Raw genomic sequence first — 25,704 nt, forward strand, 5'->3', positions numbered from 1 at the left:
CGTGTCTTTTTCCATATTCTGTTTGTTTTATTTAGCTTGCTAGTTCTATTTAACATGTTTTCTGGAAAATTTGTTTGTGTGTGTCTGTGTGTATGTGTGTGTGAATACTAAAACTGGATGCTGTTCTTCAACTTTTTTGCTCAAGGCTGGTACTCTATCACTTGAGCCACATCTCCACTTCTGGCTTTTTGGAGATAAAAATCTTAGACTTTCTTGCCTGAGCTGGCTTTGAATTGTGATCTAAACTTCCTGAGTAGCTAGGATTACAGCTGTGAGCCACTGATGCTTGGCTAAAAATTAGACCTTTTTTTTTTTCTGGTTGTGGGCTTTGAACTCTGGGCTTGGGCGCTGTCCCTGCACTCTTCAGCTCAAGGCAAGTGCTCTATCACTTGAGCCACAGTGCCACTTCTGATTTTCTAGTGGTTTACTGGAGATAAGAGTCTCACATACGTTCCTGCCTGGGCTGGCTTTGAATCTCAATCCTCAGATCTCAGCCTTTTGAGCAGCTAGGATTACAGGCATGAGCCAGTGGTGTCCGGCTAAAATTGGACCTCTTAAGAAAGAGAAACATAGTTTTCTTCAGGAGAAAATATTCACTCACTTTTACTTTTATATGGGAGAATCAATGTAATTTCTCTTTCAGATAGAAATCCTTTATGTTTTCATTGCCAATGGCAAACATACATGAATATCTTGATACTTCTTCATTCTTTGAGAAGTTTAGGAGCTCTTAAAAAGCATACAACAACAATGCCCTAGGCACTGTTAGTCATTAATTTTTATATACAAATGATTGTGTGTACTGCACCACTATAACATGTACTATCACTGCTATACTGACAGCTGTTGAGTACTTGTTATGAACCAGACATGTGAACATGAAAGTTGTGTAGTAATGATTTCAGCCAGTCCTCAACATTTCTACAATATAGGGATTATTCTTATTTTACTACCATGAGAAAAGAAGATGAAAATGACTTGCCTGATTCTAACATTCCTGGGAATTGTTAGAACTGGAACTTGAGCAAACAGAAATGCCTGGGGTTTCCATAGAACTGAGAGGTGCACTAGACAGCAACCAGTGGAGAATGATGAGAACTTATAAGGCATCTTTGCATTTTTCCATTCCACTGCACAGTGTGCATTATAGGTGGCAAAGTGAGTTTGATTCATGTTTGTGGAATAAAAGAATGTGGTAGCTAATGGAAATTTAGTACTTACAGCCAATGTCTATTAGACTCTTGGCCAAGCTTCTGCAAACAGCTTGTGGTTTCGATGTTGGTGTCTGTGGTTTCTTGGCTCAGAAAAACTTTTGGTAAAAATAATCTTTCTAGTTCTTGAATGTTTATATGTTTTGGGATGGTCTCTATGCCTGAGTGATAGTTTGGCTGGCTATTTTGGGATGGTCTCTATGCCTGAGTGATAGTTTGGCTGGCTATAAAATCTTTGACTTTTGTTTTACTTTCTTGACAATTTTTGCAAAGCTGTTTCGTGGGCTTCTGGCAACACATGTTCCAGTCCAAAAATCTGCTTTTTTATTTTTTTACTTTGATTTTTTTTTAAAAATTTCATTTTAGAAATAAAAGGCTTTTCATTAAAAAGCATTGAATTTCCTACATAGGGTCCCTTTAATATGCACACAAATTCAAACTTTTTTTTTGTTTGCCTATATGTGTTTTGTAAGACAGGATCTTATTGTGTAACCCAGGCTGTCTTCAAACTTTCTCTCCTCTTACTTCAGCTTCTTGAGATTATAGATGTGTGCCACTATCCCTGGATTCAGGGCCATAAGTACACTTATAAGTTCATTTGTCTTGTAACATAAGCCAGGAAAGCATATACTTCTGTGCATAAATTTATACCAAACTCAAGTACATACATTTTAAAGAAGAACAACATAAAGGGAAAAGATAGAAGTTTTGATCAGCATGGTCTGTATGCCACATAGGAGAAAAAGCAGGTACATTGTCTCCCAAGCGCTTCTGATCCCTTTATGATTTGGGTGATGTTGCGGCCAGTGAGCCACTAAGGTGACCAGTTTGCTTATTTGGGAATCTGGTATGAAAGTATTCTATTCTTAAGGCACTTTAAATTCATCTTTATAGCTTTGTCTGAAGTGTTGAGAACTCAGAAAAACCACACAGTAAAATTTGAAAGCAGAATGCCCTTCTTTATATGTTCATACATTTGTCTTTCCTTTCAGGTCCGAGACTGGGACTCAAACTTAGTACCTGATGCTTTCGCTGAGTGGCTAGCACTCTAATAATAGAGCAATGCCTCTAATCCCTTACATTTTTTTATTAACCTCTTTGTTGAGCTCCAAAGAGAGGAACTACCAAAGCAGCCCAACATTGCCTGTCTCTGATAAAATAAATGATAGATCAAGTCAAGACTAATACACTCAGAATAGTACATCAACTCCAAATAAGTGCTTAAAGATCTGTTTTGATTATATATATTATATAATAAATAAATATTAAATTTATACAATATATAAATATAATACATATTATATAACATATATACCACATAAAACATATATATAACATATAGTATATATAAAATATATACTATATATAGTAAGTAGTATATATATATATACACTATATTTATTATATATAGAATATATGTGGCTTTCCCAATTGCGAGACAAGGTGTCTGGGGTATCAGAGAAGTTGGCAAAGGTTCCCCTAAGAGAGCATCAATGAGCTCAGCTTATTGTGCAGAAAAGCACTGGCTTTTACCTCTGTAATGCACATCAAAGGGGCTCACAGAAGCTATTTGAAAGAGGCACCAATCATGTCTTGAGATGGAGTTTTAGATCCCACACTTAGCATTGACCTTTCCTCAGCGTAAGCTGATATGGAGAAATCTGAAAAGCCCAGCACACCCTGAGAATATTAGCAGAGAGAAGAAGTGAGCAGGTTGAAAGAAGAGCATCCATCTGAAGAGGAGGAGGAGAGAAGGACTGACGTAGGGTGGCAGTCTTTGTGAACATTGCACAATTCAGAGTGACATTCTTCTTGAGGAAAGGAATTTAAATAAGTAGCAAGAGCAGTTCTGTATTGAGATGAATTTGGAAAATAAAGATTAAAAAAAGTTTTGCACAATCACAAGATGACAAGTGGAAGTGTCGTGATTGGCACATTGAGGACAGTAAGTAGACACGTTTTAAAAATGAATTTATGGCACTGTTTAGAAAAGACACCTTTGTCTCTTTTATATCTTTTATTCCTCTTACACATAATATTTAGAATTCCACAGAACTCTTCTTTTTAGACTATAAAAGAGTACGATAAATGAATTTAGCAAATTCATGAATTCTAAAGAAGAGCAGGGTTAAGAAGTACAAAAAAATAGGAAATTCAGTTTCTTTCATTTAGCATCTTGACACAGAAAGAGGCAAGCCATGTGTGAGTGGTTTAAGAATAGGTTCTCACTTCGAAACTCTTCTTACCCTATCCAAAAGCATCCTGGAGAAGTGCATTGCTCCCACCTGCATGGTGTTAAGAGATGTCATATTTATTCCATGGCTCAAAATCCCATTTAGTCTCCTTGGGCGCCATTGCTGCCCCAACTCCACTCTTGTGGCCTAGAGAATAGAATGACTACTGGAGATGATTTCTCTATCAAATGTGATGTTCATTTCTTCTCCATTCTAAGGAGGAAGCTAGTAAGGGGAGCTGGGAATCACTAGACCAAACATGTGTTCATTTTGGAGCCCCTAAAGGAAGTGATGGAAGGGGCAATTTTAGGGGTTGGAAGACTCCTAGTAGTTGGAGTAATGAGCACAAATGCTCTGAGGTGGAATGGAACCCACCCTTGTTGAGGAATGGCAAAGAATAGCACAATTAGAGAAGAGTAAACCAGGACTACCTAAGAGATGAGGCTGGAGGGAGCGCTAGGGCTCAGAAAACTGAGCATCTGATTTTCACCTGCAGAGAGGTGGTACCCTTTGAAAGCTCTAGAAGGGAGGCATCGTGGCATGAGCTGCTGTGTGAAGGGGACTGTTTGGAGAATAAACTTAATGTAGGATAGGAGACTAGGTCTGGGAGATGAGTCAGGGGATGAGTACAGTAATTGGCAGGATTGTCATGGAGATGTATAGCAGCTGAGGGGCTGGTTATGGTCTATAATAGCTTCTCTACAAGCCTGCTGCCAATGATCAGAGCCAACAATTGCCTAAGCACTTCATTGTTTGCCTAGAATCAGGCTGGCACAGAGAAGTAGGTGGAAACTGATTCCAAGTACGACTGTGTAAAATGGTGAGAGGCCTACTCCTTGGCACAGGGCCTCCCATATAGGATTCTTGTGTTTGTCTTGCTGGAGCTTTCTGATTCCTTTCCGTAATGGCTAGCAAAGAACCAGCGTCAGCACTCCTTTCCTAGTTCTGTCTGGACAGCAACTCACCTGCAGCACTTATCTGGGAAGTTTGCGTATCCTAACAGCTACTGTAAAGTTTATAGGAAATTAAAAAGCCCCCTCAGATACTGAAGGAAAATAGGAAAACACTGAGATCTGAATAGTTCTGAATCTGTAGTTCAGTGAGTAGTGTTATACCAATAGTAATCACTTAACTTGATAAGTATTCCAGTCCAGGTGGGAAACATAAAATATTAACAATAAAAGAAGCTAAATGGCAGCTGGATATTACCTTTGCAATGTTTCTACAAACTTAAAAATTAAAATGACTAGAAAACAAAGGTCTATTTGGGGGAAGTGTCTGAAAGGGAAAACAAACAGAAGAGCACTAAACATTTCAACGATTTCAGAGTTTATGTCGGCCCATTCTATACTTAGAGTAATTTTTGATCCACTATAAGGAAATAGGGGTATGGGAATAATAGAGTGCTTCAGGTGATAGAGGGTTTACCTACTGATTACAGGGTCCTGAATTCTATCCCAGTACCACATGAAAAGAAATAAGTAGTTATTAGATATATGCAAGTAGTCAGTAGTCTCTATTTCCTTATTTGAGTAAGACAAAGCTGAATTTCAATTTTAAATTCTTCATTTGCCTCTTGAGTTAAATGTATACACTTTACTTTCTTCTCAGATCTATTCTGCCTGAGGAATACTTTTCAAAACCATTCAAGAGTGAAAAGCCCTGTGGCTAGTTGATTTCTTTCCTTTTCTCCCTTCTTCCAATCTTGTATATTTTCATTCTTGCTAGACAACTCCATTTTCACTGAACTAATGTAACAGAATGCAACTGGCCCCCAAACTGTATATATCCTCATATTCTCCTTCTTCCAACCTAAATATGATCTTTATTTTCTTACTGACTTGAAGCTTTTGGGAAAAGAAATTAGCTGTCTCATTAAAACAATCTGCTTTCAGAGTCTGGTTATTTAAACCAGAAGTGAGAGGTGTGCATGTCTCTAGGTAGCAGGCAATCGACATGCGGTATGAAGCAATCAGGCACACTAGAGGAACACACACTGGCATTGCCCACTGAGCCTTACGATGGGTCTTATTTTAATTGTTCCTGAGGGGCTCCGTCTTTTCTAGAATGAAAGCTTCAAATCTGTTTCCCACAAAGGAGCCCTATAAATACAGGTTAGTCAGGTAATGTGGGCAAATATGACTAGCTATACTTTGAAGGTAGGAACAATTTATGTTTCTACATTAAGGAGGAAAAGACTGATGAGATTTTTTTTTTAACCCAGCATTAAATAATAACGATACTGTTTAAGTGAATTTCTTAGATATTTGTTAGGACAACATTTAAATCATCATAGAAGTTAGACAAAAAGACTGTGAACCCAAAAACTTTAGAATGCTCTACTTAGAGGTTAAAACATTGTGATGCTTTCCAATTTTTATGTGTTCAGTTAAGCAAGCTCTTTCAAGTGTCTAAATTTCGTTGTCTTTTTTTGGGGGGGGGAGGTCTGGTCGTGGGGCCTGAACTCTGGGCCTGGGCGCTGTCCCTCAGCTCTTCAGCTCAAGGCTAGCGCTCTACCACTTGAGCCACAGCGCCACTTCCAGCTTTTTTCTTTTTGCTTACGTGGTGCAGAGGAATTGAACCTAGGGCCTCATGCATGCAAGGCAAGAGCTCTACCACTGAGCCACCTTCCCAGCTCTTTCAAGTGTCTAAATTTCTACGTGGTTTACAGATGTTACTAATATTTCAGCCAGGTTTTAATTAAATGTCTAACGTGCAAAGTATGAGACCAAAGAAGCTGACAATGTCACATGCACGCACACAAGAATGAGGAGATGGAACCCAGCACCCTTTCTCCAGGTCGTGGCAGACAGTGGAATCTTTTTGGATGTGGTCAGTGAGATCCATCATCTATCTGACTTGCTGGACACATTTTCTATTTGGAGCTGGAGTAGCTCACTCAAGAATGCTGTCAACAATGCTGAGACTTCGGTTTCTCATTTCATGTATTAGGGTAACCTTTTGTTCCCCCTGTTTTGGACATCACTAGGCAAGCACACTAATCCAACAGTGCCTCTCCACACCCATACAACTACAAAACCTAGGATGAAGATGAAAAGATTTCTTCAAAACACCTGCCAGTCAGCCCTGGGTTACCGTTACCATGAGGCTGGTGGACTGGAGCCAAGAAATGCAACCAAGACTGAGTTTCTCCTTGATACCTTCTGATCAAAGCAGGTTAAATTGTTAGAACAATCCACTATATCCCATTTTTTTTTTCTGTTAGGGAAGGGCGACATGAGCAGCCTTGAATGAAAGGAACCAATGCAATAATCCTTTTTTTAAATGTCAGAAGATAGATCTTCTAAATTTGGGCCACTTCCATTTAGAGTATGAAGTGAAATCATTAAAAGATGGGGCGAGTTATTGCTTCTAGAAGGAATCCGCATGGCTCCTATGTGTCCCATAGTTCTCTGTGTTATGGAAATGCATTTCTTCATGATTCAGAATAATGAATTTCTTCATGATTCTGGATAGGACACACTGGCTAGGAAAATAGTCATACCACAGATATCACCTGCCTTGCATAAACAGCCACAGGTGTGTATACCTGGAAGGCAGCGAGGGATTTTGATCAGAAATTGCTGATCTCACCTGTGTTTACATAGTAGCATGGCCGATATTTCTGTTCTCTATCAGCTCTCCAGTGAAAATATTTTCCACATGCATTAAAAAAAGAGCCACAGTGGTTAATTGCTGTGGGTGAGGTGGCTATCTACCCTGAAGGCTGAATCTTTATTCTAGCAATTTCTGACAAGAGATGATTGCAGTTTCAGTGATTTCCAACTTAGGTGATTTCAATCAACCTTGTTTGGCTCCAGGTTTGGCAGTCCCTCTCACCACTATGAGAGATGAACCCCTAAATGTGTGTGTGGGGGTCTCCTCACCTCCCCCCAGGCAGCAGGTGGGGGCTCCACTGGAGGGTAGTACTTAGGCACATCCCAGGCCACCACAGCCATGAACCATTTGAAGTCTTTGCACTTGAGTTGTTTACGCAGTTCTTTCTGGGCGGAGATGTCTCCGGTGGACAGGTGCCTGTACTCTGGCCGCCGCTGGTAGATGTATTCTGCAAACTCATCCATCCAGGTCTCAGCCACCCGCTTCAGATTCTACGCAGAAGAAAAGTAAAAAACCAAACAAACCAAAACACAAACACATCACAATAACAACATTGGCTTATATGCTCAAAGGGGTGGTTTTAGTTTCATCAGAAATTGAAGAGAGAAAGGAATCAGACAACCTCAGGCAACGCTGGCTGGTGGCTTATTAACACTGAGGGTTTTCATAAGGAGTGTGGTGAGCTCAGCTTGGGGCTGTGTGCGCTTTCTGCTCAGGCATGGTGCTCAGTTGCCAATGTGGCCTTTAATTTATCAGAGACTGTTAGAGTCAGCTCACAATGACGTCCATTTTCCTTCTGTTATTCCATGTTTCTATTCCTTTTCCCCCCACAAAGAACAAAGGAATTGAAAGGAGAAGAAAAAGGCGGTTCCTTTTAGGTATCAAAGTGCCAAAAACATTTTGAAAAACATGTGCCAGGGAAATACAAGGACACAAAAGACAAATACACTACTGTTCTTTTTTTTTTCCTTCACTACATTGTGATAGCTTGACAAAATGGCATTCATAACCTTGTGTTGTGATACTGTGATGTGTGGCCAACTGAGTTTAGTAATTTACTTTGTTATGAAGGAGGATGAAGGAAGCATCACCTTCTCTATAGGTGATCTTTGGGGGTGAAGGAAGCCTTAAGTTGCTGGTAGGAAAATAAGCACATTCTTTAGGAATACGAAGGTATGTGGACTGAAAGGAAGAAGGAACACCAATCTTCCTGGCAGTTTAGAACTGAGCAAGTTATATACCCACATTAGGTTTATCTGAGAGTGACAAAATTAACATCTCTCTCTCTCATCTCTCTCCTTCTCTCCCAGCCTCTCTCTCTCTCTCTCTCTCTCTCTCACACACACACACACACACACACACACACAGGCATGCACGCACGCACACACACACATATCATGGGGATGTTGTAGGATTATCTGGGAACTACTGATCCCAGCTACTCAGAGGCAAAGACAGGAGGATAACAGTTTGTAGCTAGCCCAAGCAAAAGTAAATGAGATCCTATTCAAAAGAAGCTGGGCATGGTGCAATCTGGTGGAAGGCAGAGGTAGATCTAATACTGGTTGGGAAAAAGTGCAAGATCCTATCAGAAAAACTAAAGCTACACAACTATAAGAGCATGGCTGAAGTTGTGGAATGTTTGCTTAGAAAGAGCTGTAGCACTAAGTGCAATCCCAAGTACTTAAATATATATACATATATATTAAGGTAATGTTTGGAAATGTTTCTGACTGGTATTTGGAACATAGTAAATACTATGAAAACCAGATCTTTTATTACATTATTTATTAATAATTAATAATATAATATTTATTATATTATTATTAGTAGAACGAGTGCACAATGGAAGAACGGAAGAATCTGAGGATTGGGGTTGGCCATACAAAATGTGGCCATTGCTTGGGCCTTTGAGAAGCGATGCATGGAGAGGAGATGCTCTTTGACATTCCTTGGAGTTCTATCAGGGTAAGTGGAAGAGAGAGTTGTTGATTTTGAGTTGTTGCTTCCCTCTGGGAAGCTCATTTTCATAGGTAGGGGTCTTAAAAACTCTGATTTCTCTCAGGTTCAAGAAAATATCTTTCCAGTTCCAGTTCCAGTTCCTTATTTTAAGTGCATGGTTGGCATGAACACTGACCTCATCCATTGATTCATTTGCACATAGAGAACAAAATGACCAGGAAGATTGAGAACTCGAATAAGATCCAGACTCACGTGAAGACAGTAAAAAGAAAAAAAAAACCCGAATGATATTTAAGAAAATCAGAAAGATTGCTAGGAAACTTTAATTCAGACCTGGAACCATGCCCAGAGGTATGCTGGGTATGGAGTCACAGTTATTGACATCTTAGTCCTAATGGGATTTTATACTCTGCCTCCAGCGTCTCTGGATGGACTGCTTGCTGTCTGCCCTTTTCCCGCTCCACAGTGTCTATGGATTTCTTGGTTACTTTTGCTTGATGGTGGGCTCAAATCAGCTCTCAGTCATTATAGCAAGATTCAAAAGGAGAGGCAGAGCCATGATGATTGTTCCAATTTCTTGGCTTCTTCTTTTCCTTTCTTAGAGTGTCAGTGTCTTGCACTGACAATGCAAGAACCGGCTCCTGAGGGATTATTATTTGTCATTGTTTGATTACTAATGTGTTACAGAATTGTGTTCCCAATAACAGCCCCCTCAGTGTATCTTGACAGATACTCAGAATAAATCCAGATATGCAGAATCGATCAGGTTTGGAATATTCTAGCTCTGGCCACTAATTCTGAATTATCTACTCACTAGTGTCTGCAGGCCTCTGCTCTGTGATAGATGGCTCCTTACACACACACACACACACACACACACACACACACACACACACACACACACACACACACACACACACACACACACACACACACACAGGAAACCCAAATGTGTAGTGTTCTTGCTATCTTGTCATTTATATTTCATTTTGACAGGCATTCTACAGGAAATGCAATTTGCTTTTTAATTTGTCCTCAGACAATTTTTCTTAGAGTTAGCAAAAAAGATGCAAAGGTGGAATTAAAGAATCAGTTGATAATATTACAACCTTATAAACAAAGTTGATGTTAGGTATAATCCCAACTGGTTTTTTTCCCCCTGAACTACAATTATTACAAAACTAAAGTAGAAATATCTATTTTTTCACTTTACTGCATCTCTCCGGTTCTATGCTTGTAGTATAATTCACTATAAACCCAGTCTTTATGTTCCTGTTCCTGGCTTTATGGCTAGGACTGTTCAAGGGACCCTGGGCCTATGGCATCTTGCTTATTGTCTTAGCCTCTCAGCGTTCTAGATTTATTTTTTCAAAAAAATTATATGTTTTGTGTCTCTTGTCTGGTTCTAAGCATATTTGTGTGCTCATCTGAGCATGTGGTTAGATTAAGAAAGCAATCATATTGTAAGTTGAATGTGAACTCATTCATAACATGTGTATTTATCTATTGAGGGAAGCAGTGAAATAAAAACAATTAAAGAGGGCTGGGAAGGTGGCTCAGTGGTAGAGTGCTTGCCTTGCATGCATGAGGCCCTGGGTTCGATTCCTCAGCACCACATAAGCAGAAAAAGCTGGAAGTGGCGCTGTGGCTCAAGTGAGCTGAAGAGCTGAGGGACAGTGCCCAGGCCCAGAGTTCAGGCCCCACAACCAGCAAAAATAAATAAATAAATAAATAAAAATTAAAAAAATAAAAAATTAAAAATTAAATCATTTAGCTGGGTGCTGGTGGCTCACTCCTGTAATGCTAGCTACTCAGGAGGCTGAGATCTGAGGATCGAGGTTCAAAGCCAGCCCAGGCAGGAAAGACTGTGAGATGCTTATCTCCAATAAACCACTAGGAAACTGGAAGTGGCGCAGTGGCTCAAGTGGTAGAGCGCTTGCCTAGAGCTGAAGAGCTCAGGGACAGTGCCCAAGCCCAGAGTTCAAGCCCCATGACTGACCAAAAAAAAAAAAAATTAAACCATTTGCCATACTGAAGATGTAGCTCAGTGGTACAGTACTCATTCAGCATGTACAAGGCACTGCGTTCAATCTCCAGCAAACCAAACACTCACACACACACACACACACACACACACACTGTAAATTTTTGTTTTTTGTTTGTTTCTGAACAGAATTGGTGGTACTGATTAATTCTGATTGATTCATTTGGGAAAGGCTCAAGAAGTGATGCTAAGTATTAGGCAGCAATAAGAAAAAGGGTGGATGGCAGCAGTGGATAAATGGTCAGCGCCAGCAAAGCTGTAAAGAAGCTGGGCTGGAGGATTCGCCAGTTAGCTCTGATTATTACATCCTTTTCAAAGTGGAGAGGAGCAGGATGATGGACACGTGCCAGACAGAATGTCAAATCCTTGATTCCTTTCCTGTAGTTCTCCAGGAGATGATAAAAGAGACACAGCCTACCAGTCCCCAAACCCGAAACTGCTTGTTTGTCCCTTTCACCGCCACTTAAAAATTAAATAACATGTCTTGTCCCCGATCACCCATTCTGACCATTTTGGAATACATACAGGTGCTCTGTTCTCTGAAGAGAATTTCCTCTCAGCAGGGAGTTTTCTAAATATCAATTGTTATGATCAAGGACGATCTAGGTGGCAGGCTGCATAAAGTCATCATTCTAGAGATAACAATCCACTGGGTGCATTTGCTCCTGTCATCATGAATCTGTGCTTCATTTCGGGAAGACCACAGGAATGCAGAGAACTTCTCAAGCAGTTGCAAGAAGACTTTGGTTCGTCTTTCATACACTGTAGAATAAATTAATTCCCTCCAAGAAGTAGTCGTAATCATACACACGTTGGGGTCCACAGGTGTATTTAGACAGGAGCATATATTGCACATTGAAATGCACAGAGGGAACGGGACTGATGCAAAATTGTATTATTCACTTAAGTATTCATAGCCGTGTCACCTTGCAACCCGTAATATCTCTTGCTAGAGATGGCAAAAAAAAAAAGAGTTCTAGTTTTTCCATCTGACCCTAAGATTGGATGAATTTTGAGAAAGGTGATGATTTGCCCAAAAAAGATAGATATTAAGAGAAAAAGAATAGAGTTTGGAGACTTGGAGATCTATACATGGAATCATTTTTCCTGAACTATCAGAGGTTGTATCTGTAGAGCTTGTCTTATATACACAGAGCCAGGTTGTTTACTAGCTTTCCTATTTGTTTGATATTTATTTATTTAAAGTGTTTTTTTCAGATAAAGTCTCTTGTTTTTGTCTAGGCTTATATCAGACTGTGGCCTTCCTACTTACAGTTTTCTGTGTAGTTGGGACTATAATAACGAACTACGAAACTTCTTATTTGTTGGGATGGGTCTCACTAATTTTTTTCCCCTTTGGTCTGGACTGACTCCTAACTACATCCTCCAGATTATCTGCTTCTGAGTAGTGGGGATTACAGGCTTGAACCATATTGTCCTTAAATTTTTAAATGAATGTGCTTTTTTCATCTTATTATATGTTTGTACACCTTAAGATTTCTGTGGATTCTTTTTCACCTTCTGGCACTTGCTGGTACTCTACTAACCTGTGCTGCAGATCCTTTCTCTCATCTCTGAAACATCCCTCCAGAAACTCATCTTGGTCTAGACTCTCATTGAAGATTTCTTTTGCTGGTCCTAGGGCTTGAAACTCAGAGTCTGGGTACTGTCCCTGAGCTTCTTTTGCTCAAGGCTAGTGCTCTACTATTTGAGTCACAGTGTCACTTCTGCCTTTTTCTGAACTGGGATTACAGGCATGAGCTACTGAAGGCCTGACTACTGAAGATTTTATAGAGTTGGCAGAAACTTAGTTGATTGAGCAGCATGAATGTCAGTACTTGACCACTTGGATTTCTGGTGAAATGAGGAAGTTGGGTCTAGCGGGCACCATCTTGGTCACGTGGTGGATAGGGAATTGGATTTATCTGGCACTACCTTGTCCCTGAGCTCCTTTTTGCTCAAGGCTAGTGCTCTATGTGCCACATTCAGCCTTTTCTGTGATTAATTGGCAATGAGTCTCCCAGACTTTCCTTCTGGGGCTGGCTTCGAATCATGATCCTCAGATCTCAGCCTCCTGAGTAACCATGATTATGGGCATGAGCCACTGGCACCCAGATCGTTCCCACACTTTTGTTGCATAAGAGTTGACCATTCTTTAAGACATTGATCAGAGGTTCTATTTATTCTCTTGTATAAACCTCTGCCTATCTGAGCACCCCTATTCACCAGCTGTAATAAAAAATATTTGAGTATTCTGTCTATGCCTATATTAGTTTTTTAGACTCAGTGCTCTGTCCTTTAGACAAACAATGAAAGGAACAATTTTCTTATTTCTCCCAATTAGAATGACCACATTAAGTGCATGGTACTCAGTTAAGTGTGGATGTCAGATAATCAACAAATAATTTAAAAATGTATGTACAACTAGCACTTGTTAATACCAAAATTATTTGTTGCTTACCTAAAACTTACCTGAGCATCTTGAACTTTTATTTGCAAAATCTGGCAACTCTATTCCCAATAGACAAAATTGGCATCTTATATGTGCCTCACAAAGGCATTTTAAATCTTAAACGAAGCTGGCATATGCTAATGTCAATAAGCTAATGTCAATGCACAATGAATGTTTTGCTTCTGTAGAAATAGTACCAGAGAAATATCAAGCAGGTCTCTGCTGAGGAGTCAGCTATAATATGCACTGCTATAATAGAAGCATGAAACCCCATTGCTCTTCACTTTTTACCATGTGGGATCCTGCTGGTTGTCTATCTGGGAAGTGAGCAGGGAGACAGCCACAGTGCTTAAGAAAACAGCAGAACTAATTAGTAGCTAGAGGCTAGGGCTCAGCATGCCTACAATGGGCTTTCTAGGTGTGTGTTAACCTCAGCCTGAAAATAAGTAGGCAGATACCTCTGTCTTCACATATTTGAACTGGGTTTATCCCGGCTCAAGGTTGTATGGGTAAGGAAGACTGAAGGGAGAGAACTTAATCTCATTCGAGTTGGAACTAAGAGGGTTTTTCTTTTCCGAGGAAGCACCCACCCAGCATGGAGTTCATGCAAAAGTTTTGAGGATGTCAACTACTAATGCTGAGGAATAAGTTTATTTTTTGGTGTAGAAAGAGAGTGAAGGGTTTCTCCATTTTAAAAGTTGCAGACCTTCATGCTTTGTGAATGATAAATGAAATAAAAGGTGTTATTGGTGTACCTTCCATGCATACAAAGCAGTGATGCATAGCACTTTAATTTTTTGGCACCCTTGGGTGCTGTCTCATGTATTACAGCATATTCCCCTATTCAGCCCAAATTTGTATTTATTTCTGCTTTCTCTATGCTTCCCAGATGTTTATCAGCAAGTTTGGATTCACTTAGAATTCAAATCTTGTTTTCTTTGCACTACCAAACACTACATTTTTCCTTAATTCTAATACGCATCTGCCATTTGAATTGATATTTTCCAGGAACATTTAATCAAATTTCTAGTTCAGTTCTTAAGAATGAATTTTCAGCTCTGATTTGTCCAGCTTTATTGTGCATGCAACATAAGAAAAATAGATACTTCCAATTTTCCTGCTGTTTGATGCAACTATATAAATCTATTCACTAATTATATGTGTATATGTACATATATAATTATATACATATGTGTAATACATATACATAAAACATATATATATATATATACATAAATACATACAACACATATACAGTGTATATATGTATATATATTTGCCAGCAGCATTTAAGACCCTGCAGATTGTTTTTCACTATATTATTTGTGAGTTGCTTATTTCTCTGGCCACAGACTGTCCCATGAATTTGTATTATTTGGGCCAGTTCACCTCAGTTGTGCGCTTTTATTTCTTTGTGAGGGTTGTGATTTTTACTTGTGCACTGGTGTGAACTCAATCCACATGCTGTGTTTGTGTCAATATTAAACTATTTTATTTCAGTGGGCTGAGTAATAGATTTCTCTTTCTTATCTTTTTTAGCGCTCCCCTCTCTCCACTCCTCCCAGAACTGATGATAGCCAGAAAACCCAATCTCACAGAGAAGCAGTTTCTTATTTGTCACAGTCACTGCTACAGCAAGGAATTGCATCACTATCAGATGATTTTAAAAATTCCGCTTTGATTTGAATGCATATCTTGTTTCTTCTTTGATGCTTAAGAGGGCTTTAGTGGCTCAGTAGTCATATCCCAAAGCTCTCTTCTCATTGATAATATGATAATGTCATCATGGGTACAGCTCAAAAGAGAATCTCCTTAAGAGAGCCCCAACCTCACAACAATTATTCAGCTGAGCTCTACTTTTCTCTGATCTGAGACTTCTTTGAAGTCAGTGGGAAGCCTTCAGCATAGGGAGAGGAAGCTAATCCAGTCCCACAAAGCAGGCTTCTCTGACAGGCAATTTCCTCTTCCCTTTCCCTCAAGGCGGGTGAGCTCTTTGCAGGTGGTTATCTGCTTTTGGTTGTCTTAACAGGGTTGGCTTTTTTTTTCTTTGGTTTTTGTATCTCTATTATATATTTGTCGGAATATTTTGGGTATTTATGGTAGTGTTTATAAAAAAAAACATTTCTTGTGACCTTTAGATACATGACCAACAAACCAAAAAAACTACTTGTATGATTTAGTGACATTACAAAATGTAATATATTTGTAATGCTCATGGAGTTTTAATAGATTGGACATTGATCATCTTTTAGCATCCAGATTTGTACACAGTACAAATTATGCATAGAATAATAGAGATGTGAGATATGTATGTGCATGTGAAGCTATCATCAAATAATGATAATCTGTTCCTCACATCTACATGTTTTCTCTTGCCTCCTTCCAACCCCATTTTGTGGCAGCTATCAGTATCTATAGGTTAATTTTCAGAATTTTAGATAGATAGCATTATTTTGTTGTTTATCTAGTGTCTTTCACTCACATAGTTATTCTGAGGCTCACCCATGGAGTTTCATGCATTTCTGTCCATTACATTTTTCTTTTTTTTGGTTGGTCATGGGGCCTGAACTCTGGGCCTGGGCACTGTCCCTCAGTTTTTCAGCTTAAGGCTGCCACAGCACCACTTCTGTTTTTTCTGCTTATGTGGTGCTGAGGAATTGAACCCAGGGCCTCATGCATGCAAGGCAAGCGCTCTACCACTGAGCCACCTTCCCAGCCCCTGTCCATTACATTTTGTCACCTACACTGCATTCTCATCAGCTGTGGGTGATCATTCCAGTGACTCCTTAACCTCCCTTACTCATATTATTGTAGCCTTTTCCAGTTTTGCTATTATAAAAACAAGTGTCTCATCATGTTTTTAATTTGCATTTTTCCATCAACTAACTATGCCTAGCATCTTTAGATGTTATTTACCTTTATGCATTTTCTTTAATGAAATAGCTGTTCAAGATCTTGCCTATTAAAAACCTTTTTTCAGGTGTTAGGGACTGAACTCAGGATCTTGTTTGTGCTAAGTATGGGCTCTATCCATCACTTTGAAAGAATTATTGGATTTTGAGAATTCTTTATATATTCTGCATACAAGTCCTCTGTCAAAAATGAGTCTGAGGGGCTGGGAAGGTGGCTCAGTGGTAGAGCACTTGCCTTGCAAGCCTGAGGCCCTGGGTTCGATTCCTCAGCACCATATAAGCAAAAAAGAAAAAAAGCTGGAAGTGGCGCTGTGGCTCAAGTGGTAGAGCGCTAGCCTTGAGCTGAAGAGCTGAGGGACAGTGCTCAGGCCCAGAGTTCAGGCCCCACAACCGGACCCCCCAAAAAAAAAAAAAAGAGTCTGAGCACACACGTTGCATGGTGAGGATCTGGCCTCCTCGTTTGAGTCTACTCGGGGTTCAGAGAGGCTCTGGCACTCAGAGGACTAAAGTACCACAAGCTCAAGTTATGCTGTCATTACAAGTAATGGTCATGGCATTGTTTCTTCAGTAGTTTAATTGACAGGAAATAAAGAGCAGAAGCAGAAGGAGAGAAAGAGGGCTGGTACTGAGACTCTTTTGGAGAGCAATGGAGACAGTGTGGGACAACCATAATGTTGCTGTATGTATGCCAGTGATTGTTGGCAGATCCTCTATGGTTTAAAAATGAGACAGAAAAAAATGGGTGGCTTTCTGATTACTCATTGTAGGGTTCTTTGCTCTAATATAATATCCGTTTGAAATATGGGTAGTTTGTGAAAGTTGTCGGTCAAATTTTATAAACTGTGTTCAGAAGTAGAACACTAAGAGCAGCAGCCACCACACAGCTGACGTTTGATTATTTTTTTTTCAGTTTATAAATCATTTTATAAGTCAACTAGCACTAAGAAAAGAAGATACATTGGGGCTAGAGTTGCACTGGGAATGGAGTTCTTGCCATGAACTAAGGAAGTATTAGCAATAAGGTGATTAAAATGGAAATGTAATAGCAGAGGCCTCAAGTTCAGTGTCATTGTGCATTCATGCACCTCATGGGAAGAAGTGGATTGTGAAATATAAGTCTCTCCCATCAGGTGCTTCTGTGGCTTCATCGTGGGGCGGGGCTCCTGCAAGGCAGAGTTAGAAGCAAGCAGCCATTTTCCTCAGTGCAAGAGTTACATTTTTGGTAACTGAGATTATGGCATGCTAAAATATTTTAATTTGCTTAAATTTCAGGAGCTTAATTTCATAGCAGCAGGGACCTATTTTGTTGAAGCAAGCTTTCTGTTATTTCTGAGTCTCCAGTGGAGTTGTGAATGTGGGAAAATGTTCAGTTCTAATGGGGATAATGATAAAAAGGCAATTATAATTCCTCTTAGCCCACAAATAGGGCTCACCATGTAGTTTGTTTCTCAGATGCTTTGAGAAAATAAGCTATATAAATGCTAAATAACAACATGAAGTGTCAAATGCTCTAGGTAGAAGGAAGACTCACCAAAACAGACTGAAATGGTTACCACTAGAAATAGAAAACAAATCCCTTTTTAATTTCATTAAGAAGGACAAAGTAAAAGTAATGATTAATCTTGACAAACCAAATATCATGTAAAATAGAAAGGGCTAAAATTTGAATCTTATATTTACTTAGGCACAAATAGCTATGTAAACAGAAGGTGTGAAAAGCGAATATAAAATGTGGGTTTCTTTGGTGACAGCCCCCTCCCCCCCCCCAATTCGGATTCCCCACAGCTTGGGGACCACTTGGTTCAGTTATATGCTTTGCTTTCCTCATGAGGAAGTATGACAGAACTGATTCACAAGTCTTAGCTGAGCTACAACTTAGAAAGCATCAAGAAATATTGGAAAGAATTAAACTGAGAAAAATGGCTTCATGTTGGGAAGAACATAGTATCCATGGGATACTATGGCGCAGAAAATATGCACACGAAATAAATAGGAAACTGAAGGATAGCTCCAAGAGGCTTTGAAAGAAATTGTTCAGTTTTGAAATATCCTCATGCATTTTTTCACTACATATGAACTGTCAGTGAGTTTTTTCTTACTCTCCCCCATGGCTATGAGTGGTGGTGACAACTTGATGCTTGACCCTCACACTGCCGAAAAATTAAAACAACAACTTCAACAATGTGTTATACTATGGTTATTTGTGAAGCCAAGAAAAATACATAAATAGCAAGTGAAGGTCAAAGAGTGGGAAATCAAATTGAGTTTTATGTTTTCCTGCTTCATCTGTTGTAGATCCTTGATGTTTTTGGTCTCACATGCGCACACAAGCCCAGGGTATAAAATGGGGACATGAAGCATGTGGATGAGCGCTCTGTTGCTGGTGTCCTACCAGAAACTTATCCCAGTTAAAGAAATGCCCTAAGGCAAGGCCCCCTTACTCTACAAAGAGATGTCCTCCTTGAGTTGAAGAGCTGAGGGACAGAGCTCAGCCCAGAGTTCAAGTCCCAGGACTGACAAAAAACAAACAAACAAAAACCAAAGAGATGTCCTAATGCTACTGGCTCAGGATGTATAGCATGTCATATGCATTTCTACCTGCCACACACTAAGCACATGATAAACATTTATTGACAATATGTCTCTAGCACTAAGCATTCATGAAAGCTAGAAATGACATTTATCCTTTTATGGTATTCAATGATCTACTGGATCATTATTGTCATAATAATATTTATGAATTATTTTTAGGGAGATAACAGGGAGAATTATGATTATCATCCATGAAAGGAGACTGAGATTTTAAATAGAAAGATACAGATAATAAAAGGTATTATATTCTTTTGATGGCAGATATTCTATGTATTTTGTGGCCAAGAGGGAAGAGTAGCATCCACATGATGGCAGTATCTGAATCATCTTTAGTTCTTACCCCTAGTGTTGCAAAGCTGTATTGGCCTTTTTTGTTATATTGCAGGAAAAATTAGAGATGGTTATTGTTTTCAGAGGGATAGCTTCTGTACAGCAGATTTAGCATTGATGGGGTGGAGTCCTTGGGAAAAATTGATCATTTCCTGCTTCTGAGAACATGCTCCCAAAAGGCCACCATGTCCCTGAACTCAGTGATAGTTTCACATAAAGTATCTGAACTCCATAGTCTTTAAGAGTACAAGACATAAGCTCTGGCTGTCACTACGTGTAATATGGTCATGCCATAGCTCTTATTTGCTGGGCAGTTTTATGAGAGTAAACCTATTCATAGTCATGAGGGGAGAAAGGTCAATTTGTGGGAATATAGGTTTTCCATTCATCATCCCCCATTACAGTTTTGTGGATGTTTTTGTTCTCAGATATCAAACTAGTCTTTTCAATTTGTTATTTTTGGTGACAAGAGAGGCAGGGGAAGTATTGTATTTTTCTCTTTTAGAGACTTCAGAGAGAAAGAGAAAGAGAGAGAGAGATTCTCTACACCACATGCAACCAAGGGCTCATAATTAACTTGGGGTGGTCTGTCTTCTCCCCCTGAAGCCCTTATTTTTTTCCTCTCCTATTTCTACCTCTCTCCACCCTCGTCAGTGTCATAAATGTGAGATGATTTATGAAGTTCAGAGAGCTGGTTGTCATCAGGGAGATGTCCATGGAAGAAAGTCATCTTGGGAAGTATATTAAGGAGATATTTCATAACTGACACAGAATCAAAGCAGCCATTTGAGATCCCTCAGACCTCAAATTTAGCTTTCATGAACATGAAGTATAAGAACCACAGGAAATCTTCAAAGGTCATTGCATTTAACAAAGAGCCTTAAGTGAGGTCATGAAGTGAACGTATTTGTAATTTGTACATGTTAGTGTAGCCCATAGGGTCATTAAATATAACCTGTGGATATAAAATAGCCATATATCCATATATTTAGAAATGTTTTAGCTTTGTATGACATGTACTTCCTCTTCTGTTAATCATGGCGCTAATGCTAATCAACATGAACACAGCTTATACATAAGCAAACTATGCAAGTTTCAGATCTGATGCCATAATAAGTTTGTCCTCATTTCACTCTTTCCTATCTTCATATTATTCTAGCATTGTGATATTACAGGTTACTATGGGGACTCTATTAAAGCACTATTAATTAAGAGAATTTATGATTTGTGTTTGATTGGCCCATCATTTGAATTCCTAGAGCTAGGATAGTGCTGTCACTGTGTGTGTGTGTGTGTGTGTGTGTGTGTGTGTGTGTATGATATCATATACATATATATGATATATTAAGCTAAAAATTTCTGGAAGAAGATTTTGTAGGCTCTAGAATTTTTGTTGGAGAATTTTTGTGTATGTCCTCCTAGATCAGAGGCTAGGCTAGGCTGTTTCTTAGAATTCACCTTATCTAAAACCAAACACAGCCTCATCTCCTTTCTCCTAACCTCTCTGTTTCTCCACTGTACTGTTTTCTCTTAGATGCCAAGATGAAAACCTCATAGTCACATTTGACCTTCCCTTCTTTGCACAGTTTAACAAATCAATAAAGATCTTTGATGAGATTTTCTTTTACAGATGTTGCTGGAGTTCAAAATGTCACTTTCTGTTGTCTCTCTCCCCTTTGGTACATCTTGTTGGTTTCTTTCCCCTGCATCTACTTTCTTCATGGCATTTCTAGTTTAAAAACTATCAGCACCTCCTTGGGTATGTTGTGTCTGCACCAAGGGTCCTTCAGAGTCTGCCACCAATGCACATTTGTGGTTCAAACACAGCGCTTTGTAAGTCTTTATGCCCGCCCTTTCTGTTTTGCCCGTGAATGTACCAGCTGCTCCTGTTAATTCTATAAGGCACTGGATTTACAAGAGTGTGGACTTTGGACATACAAGTGTGCGTGCATCTGTGCTAGTCTTGGGGCTTGAACTCAGCACCTGGATGCTGTCCCTGAACTTTAGTGCTCAAGGCTGGAGCTCTAGCTCTTGAGCCATAATTCGACTTCTGGCTTCTTTTGGCTAGTTAATTGGAGATCAGAGTCTCATAGAATTTCTTGCCCAGGATGGTTTTGAACCATGATCCTTAGGTCTCAGTTTCCTGAGTAGCAAGAATTAGAGGTGTGAGCCACAGATACCCAGCTTAGACAGACCTTGATTCGTAATTCCAGATTACATTCACCATTCACTATGCATACACCATGTAACCTCTATTTTTTGTACTATGAATTTAACATTTTCAAGAACTATGGAGCATCCTGTACAATTTGACCTTTAAGAGATTTCACTTCTTTAATTTTACCTATTATCTTGGAACTGGGAAAATCTAAAATCTGTTCTTGAATGGTTGCCATAAAAGTCAAGGTGAAAGTTTAGAATAAAAAGAATAAATTATAAATGCTCTGTCATGGGTGCGAGGTAAAAGTCTACAGTCTTCAGATCTGCATGTTGTAGTGTCTCTTACAGACCTGGGATAAGATTGGATTCCAACTTTGTCTTCTATTGGCACTCAAGGGGGCAGCTGTGCTTCTAGGACCGTCCTGTTCAGTCAGTTCCCAGGGGGTCTGGGAACTCTTCTGGGGAAAATCTCATGGGTTGTGCTATTCTTCTTGGGACTACAGTTGTGCTACCATCAGCATGTGTTTAACAATGGGGGAACTGTTCTCCATCTCTTACTCAATTCTTAATAAACTGAGGCTGGGTGAAAACTTGCTCAGAAGTTGGCATTGGTCATTGGTTCTGGGTTGTGAACCAGTATTCTCTAAAACCTATTAATTAAAACTTATTAAGTCCTTTAACTTATCAAGTGAGGAGAACTGAAGTTTCCAACTATGGTATGGCTTTCTCCTCCCTCTACCTCCACATTTCTACAAGTGCCATGACATAGTTATCTTGTATTGTCTTCTAAGGTGTTCTTGTATGGATATCTTTTCTTCCAACCAGATTGTAATGCTGGGGAAAGAGAAAGTATTGAATAATATTCTTTGGTTTTATTTCTACAATTTCATGCTGTTTAATGGATTATTTGCTAGCCATACATCGTGTGTGTGTGTGTGTGTGTGTGTGTGTGTGTGAGAGAGAGAGAGAGAGAGAGAGAGAGACAGAGACAGAGACAGAGACAGAGACAGAGACAGAGACAGAGAGATTGAAGTTGTATGGAATCATCAGTCTACAAGTAGGAAAACAAAAAGTACACATTTTTTTGAGGAACTGAATGAGTTTTGCAAAGTACCGAAACAAGCCTTTGGGGTTTGGAAACCAGCTTCATCTCTATGACCTAATGAGTCTGCAAAGATTAAAATATCTATAAAGCAGGTGTGGATTGGAATTTCAAGCACCTTGACAGCTTCTCATCATTTCTGATGAATTAGTAATAATGTAGGGTGTAGCAAGGTAGTTGAAGTTCTCCCATGATATATCAGACTTTATTTTTCATTTTAATATACTTTTTTACTTAAAAATCATAAAGTGTTCCTTAGAGTGACAGCTGAGCTTCAATATTTATGACATTCTGATTGCTCTAGCAGTTTATAAAAAAATTAAAATGAGCCCTCGAGTAAAATTTAAGTGGAAAAGATTAAAATTCAGAATTATGGACTTCTTTCATTTGAATGAAGACTCCCTTTCCCCAGGATGTTTTATGTGCCAGCCCAACTTTCTCTACATTTTGACAGTCCTTGAAAAGTACTTCATTTCTTTCTCAGAAATATATCAACACTTGTATTTTTTGAAAATAAACCTTTTTTTTTCAGATCAGCACAACTTTCTCCACCAAGCTTTTCCCTCTACTTTTGACTGCAGACTAACATCCACCATCCAGCCTACAAATGAATGATTCATCTGGTGTCACAGATTGGAGAGTAGATGAGTGAATGAAAGTTGGTAAGTGACAGAACATTGTTATCTTTAAGATATTTTGAACTGCTATGCTATCCACACAGCTGATGCATGATATATGCTCAAAATTGTGTAATCTTTCCCCTTCCTGTGAGTTCTTCTTGTTTTAGGATTTAAGTACATTCCGCCTTATGACTAAATTAAACCATATTTGCTTGTTCAAAATACAGGATTTGGTTCTTAGGGAAGTAGGGTATGAAGGGATATGGTAAGACATTCTTTTTTTCCCTTTCTTTTAGATTTTCCAATATGTAGTAGCAAGTACATATTGTCATAAGGAGAACAGATTCAGTCATGAAGAAGGTAAATTGGACAACAAAGAAATTGTCAGGATTGTTTGGAGAAAGTACTGGGATCTTATCTTTCCCATTATACATGCACATATTCAGAGAGACAGAAGAGAAAAGCATCCTAGCCATTTGGTCCACAAATGTCTTTCCAAAACAAGAATGAAAATAAATCTAGACTTGGTCAATTTTGGCACTTTGAGGATACAAACGTTTAGCAAATTTGTCTTTGTTACAAAAAGAAGACTGTTTAACTCTCCATCCTTCTCCTGTCTCATTGATGCTTCTCTCACAGTGTGTGTGTGTGTGTGTGTGTGTGTGTGTGTGTGTGTGTGTGTGTGTGTGTGTGTGTATGAGAGAGAGAGAGAGAGAGAGAGAGAGAGAGAGAATTGGTCATCGATTCTGTAGACTCCAGTTTATACTCCTGCTCTGCTGTCTGTCATTTATGTGACTGTGAATGAAGCACTCACTGACACACTGAAGTGTCTAACTTTCTGTGGCTTAGGTTAGAATAGATGTTCAGCTGATTATGGTGTCTCATGCAGGTACTCACTCTTGCCAGGCTAGTCCCAGATGGAACTTTGTAAGGGACATACTTCCTGTAGATATGGCCAACTCTAGAGCATGGAACATCAAACATTTCTCCTCCACACATCCACACCTGCAAGAGAGGAAAGTAAATGAAAAAGAAGTATGAATTTTACACACGAAGGAATTGTTAACAAGATTCACAAAATCTGTTAAAGTTTCTAAACAAATTTGCATTATAAGGGCTTAACCAACTTTTTGAACACATAGATTCATAAAAGGATAGAACCAAAATACTAGTTCACCAAAATATCATTTCCACAGACCATATTCCAGCTCTTTTTAATTTCTGGGTGTTTTATATGCATTTATTAAGAGAATTATTGAAGTTGGAAACAAAAGATAAAAATCATCTCAGGAGAAGGATTAGAAAGAATAGATGGTCACAAGAAACTAAAATTCAGAGAAGCCCTTGGCTAATATTTGAAGAACTGAATATTTGGAAGAGATACTTTATAACACCTTAAGGAGATAGTAGCACGATTGTTAGCATAGAGCTATAAAGGGACAGATTTCAATCTAGTGGAAGAAAGACATTTTTAGTAGGCAGAACAGTTAAAGATGAAATGGGATTCCTTGATCTGATGGAAGTTTCAGTTGGTAACACTTCATAGAAAAGCATTTAACTTGGATTGGCAGTTGATTTAGCTGATAGCTTAAGGCAATTTTAATAAAAACATTTATCATTTCTGAATGTTTATTTTGTCATTTTATATTACTTTATTATGTATTAATACATTACATTATTTATATACTAATACATAATATGCATTGATAATGTATTATTTTACTTAATGCTCACAACACATTGACAGACTTTACTCTTTCCCCAATTATATAGACAGTTTAGAAAGGACAAGTAGTTTGTTCAAAATCAGCTAACCAGTCACCTCCAGAACTGAGATTTGAAATCTAACATGGGAATTGCAATACCCAGGTGCGTCCTCAACATTCTACCTACAACCTTTGTAAAGGGTCAGGGAGTAAATTCTTTCACCTTTACAGATCATGTATTCTCTTGTGCAGCTAGGCAACCCTGCTACCAAATAGGCCTGGCTATATTTCCAAGTTTATTTACAGAAACATAGGTAATTGAGTCATAGTTTGCTGGTCGTTATTCTGTAAGGCACAAAAAAGTGAAATAGAGTCATTCTATAATACTGTATTGGGAAATTGTATTTTCCAAAATTGGATATCATAATATTTCTCATTGTATATGCTCTATTATCATATGATTTTGATAGACTCCCATTGAGAGGGGAATCTTGGTCCTCCTTCCTTGAATTTGGGTGGATTTTAGTGGGTTCATAAGCCAGTACAGTGCAGCAGAAGTGATCAATGCTAGGTCATAAAAGGCAGTGTGGCTTCTCTGTGTCCCCTCTGGGATTGCTTTGGCCACTCTCAACTGTCACGTCAGAAATCTGAGTCTTTGAAGGTATTACACTGTGAGAAAATTGAGGCCCCATGAGAGGCTATGTGCAGGTTCTTGGTGAATAGTTGATGTTTTCATGGATGTCTGGAAAGAGCTGCCACAT

General features: G+C 39.0%; 1 protein-coding gene across 1 annotated transcript in view; it reads right to left on the reverse strand.

Moving 5' to 3' along the window:
- The window catches only part of Galntl6 (polypeptide N-acetylgalactosaminyltransferase like 6), an 813,988-nt gene that overhangs the window by 40,331 nt on the left and 747,953 nt on the right, over nucleotides 1-25,704 (reverse strand). Inside the window, exons 8-9 of the mRNA XM_042702130.1 lie at nucleotides 24,135-24,242; nucleotides 7,333-7,554 (exon numbers count right to left, since the gene is read on the reverse strand). Coding sequence (XP_042558064.1) covers nucleotides 7,333-7,554; nucleotides 24,135-24,242 — 330 coding nt within the window. The remainder of the gene's footprint in view (nucleotides 1-7,332; nucleotides 7,555-24,134; nucleotides 24,243-25,704) is intronic.

This window comes from Dipodomys spectabilis, unplaced genomic scaffold, assembly GCF_019054845.1.
Source record: "Dipodomys spectabilis isolate Male_0828 unplaced genomic scaffold, ASM1905484v1 ptg000009l, whole genome shotgun sequence".
Lineage (NCBI taxonomy): Eukaryota > Metazoa > Chordata > Mammalia > Rodentia > Heteromyidae > Dipodomys > Dipodomys spectabilis.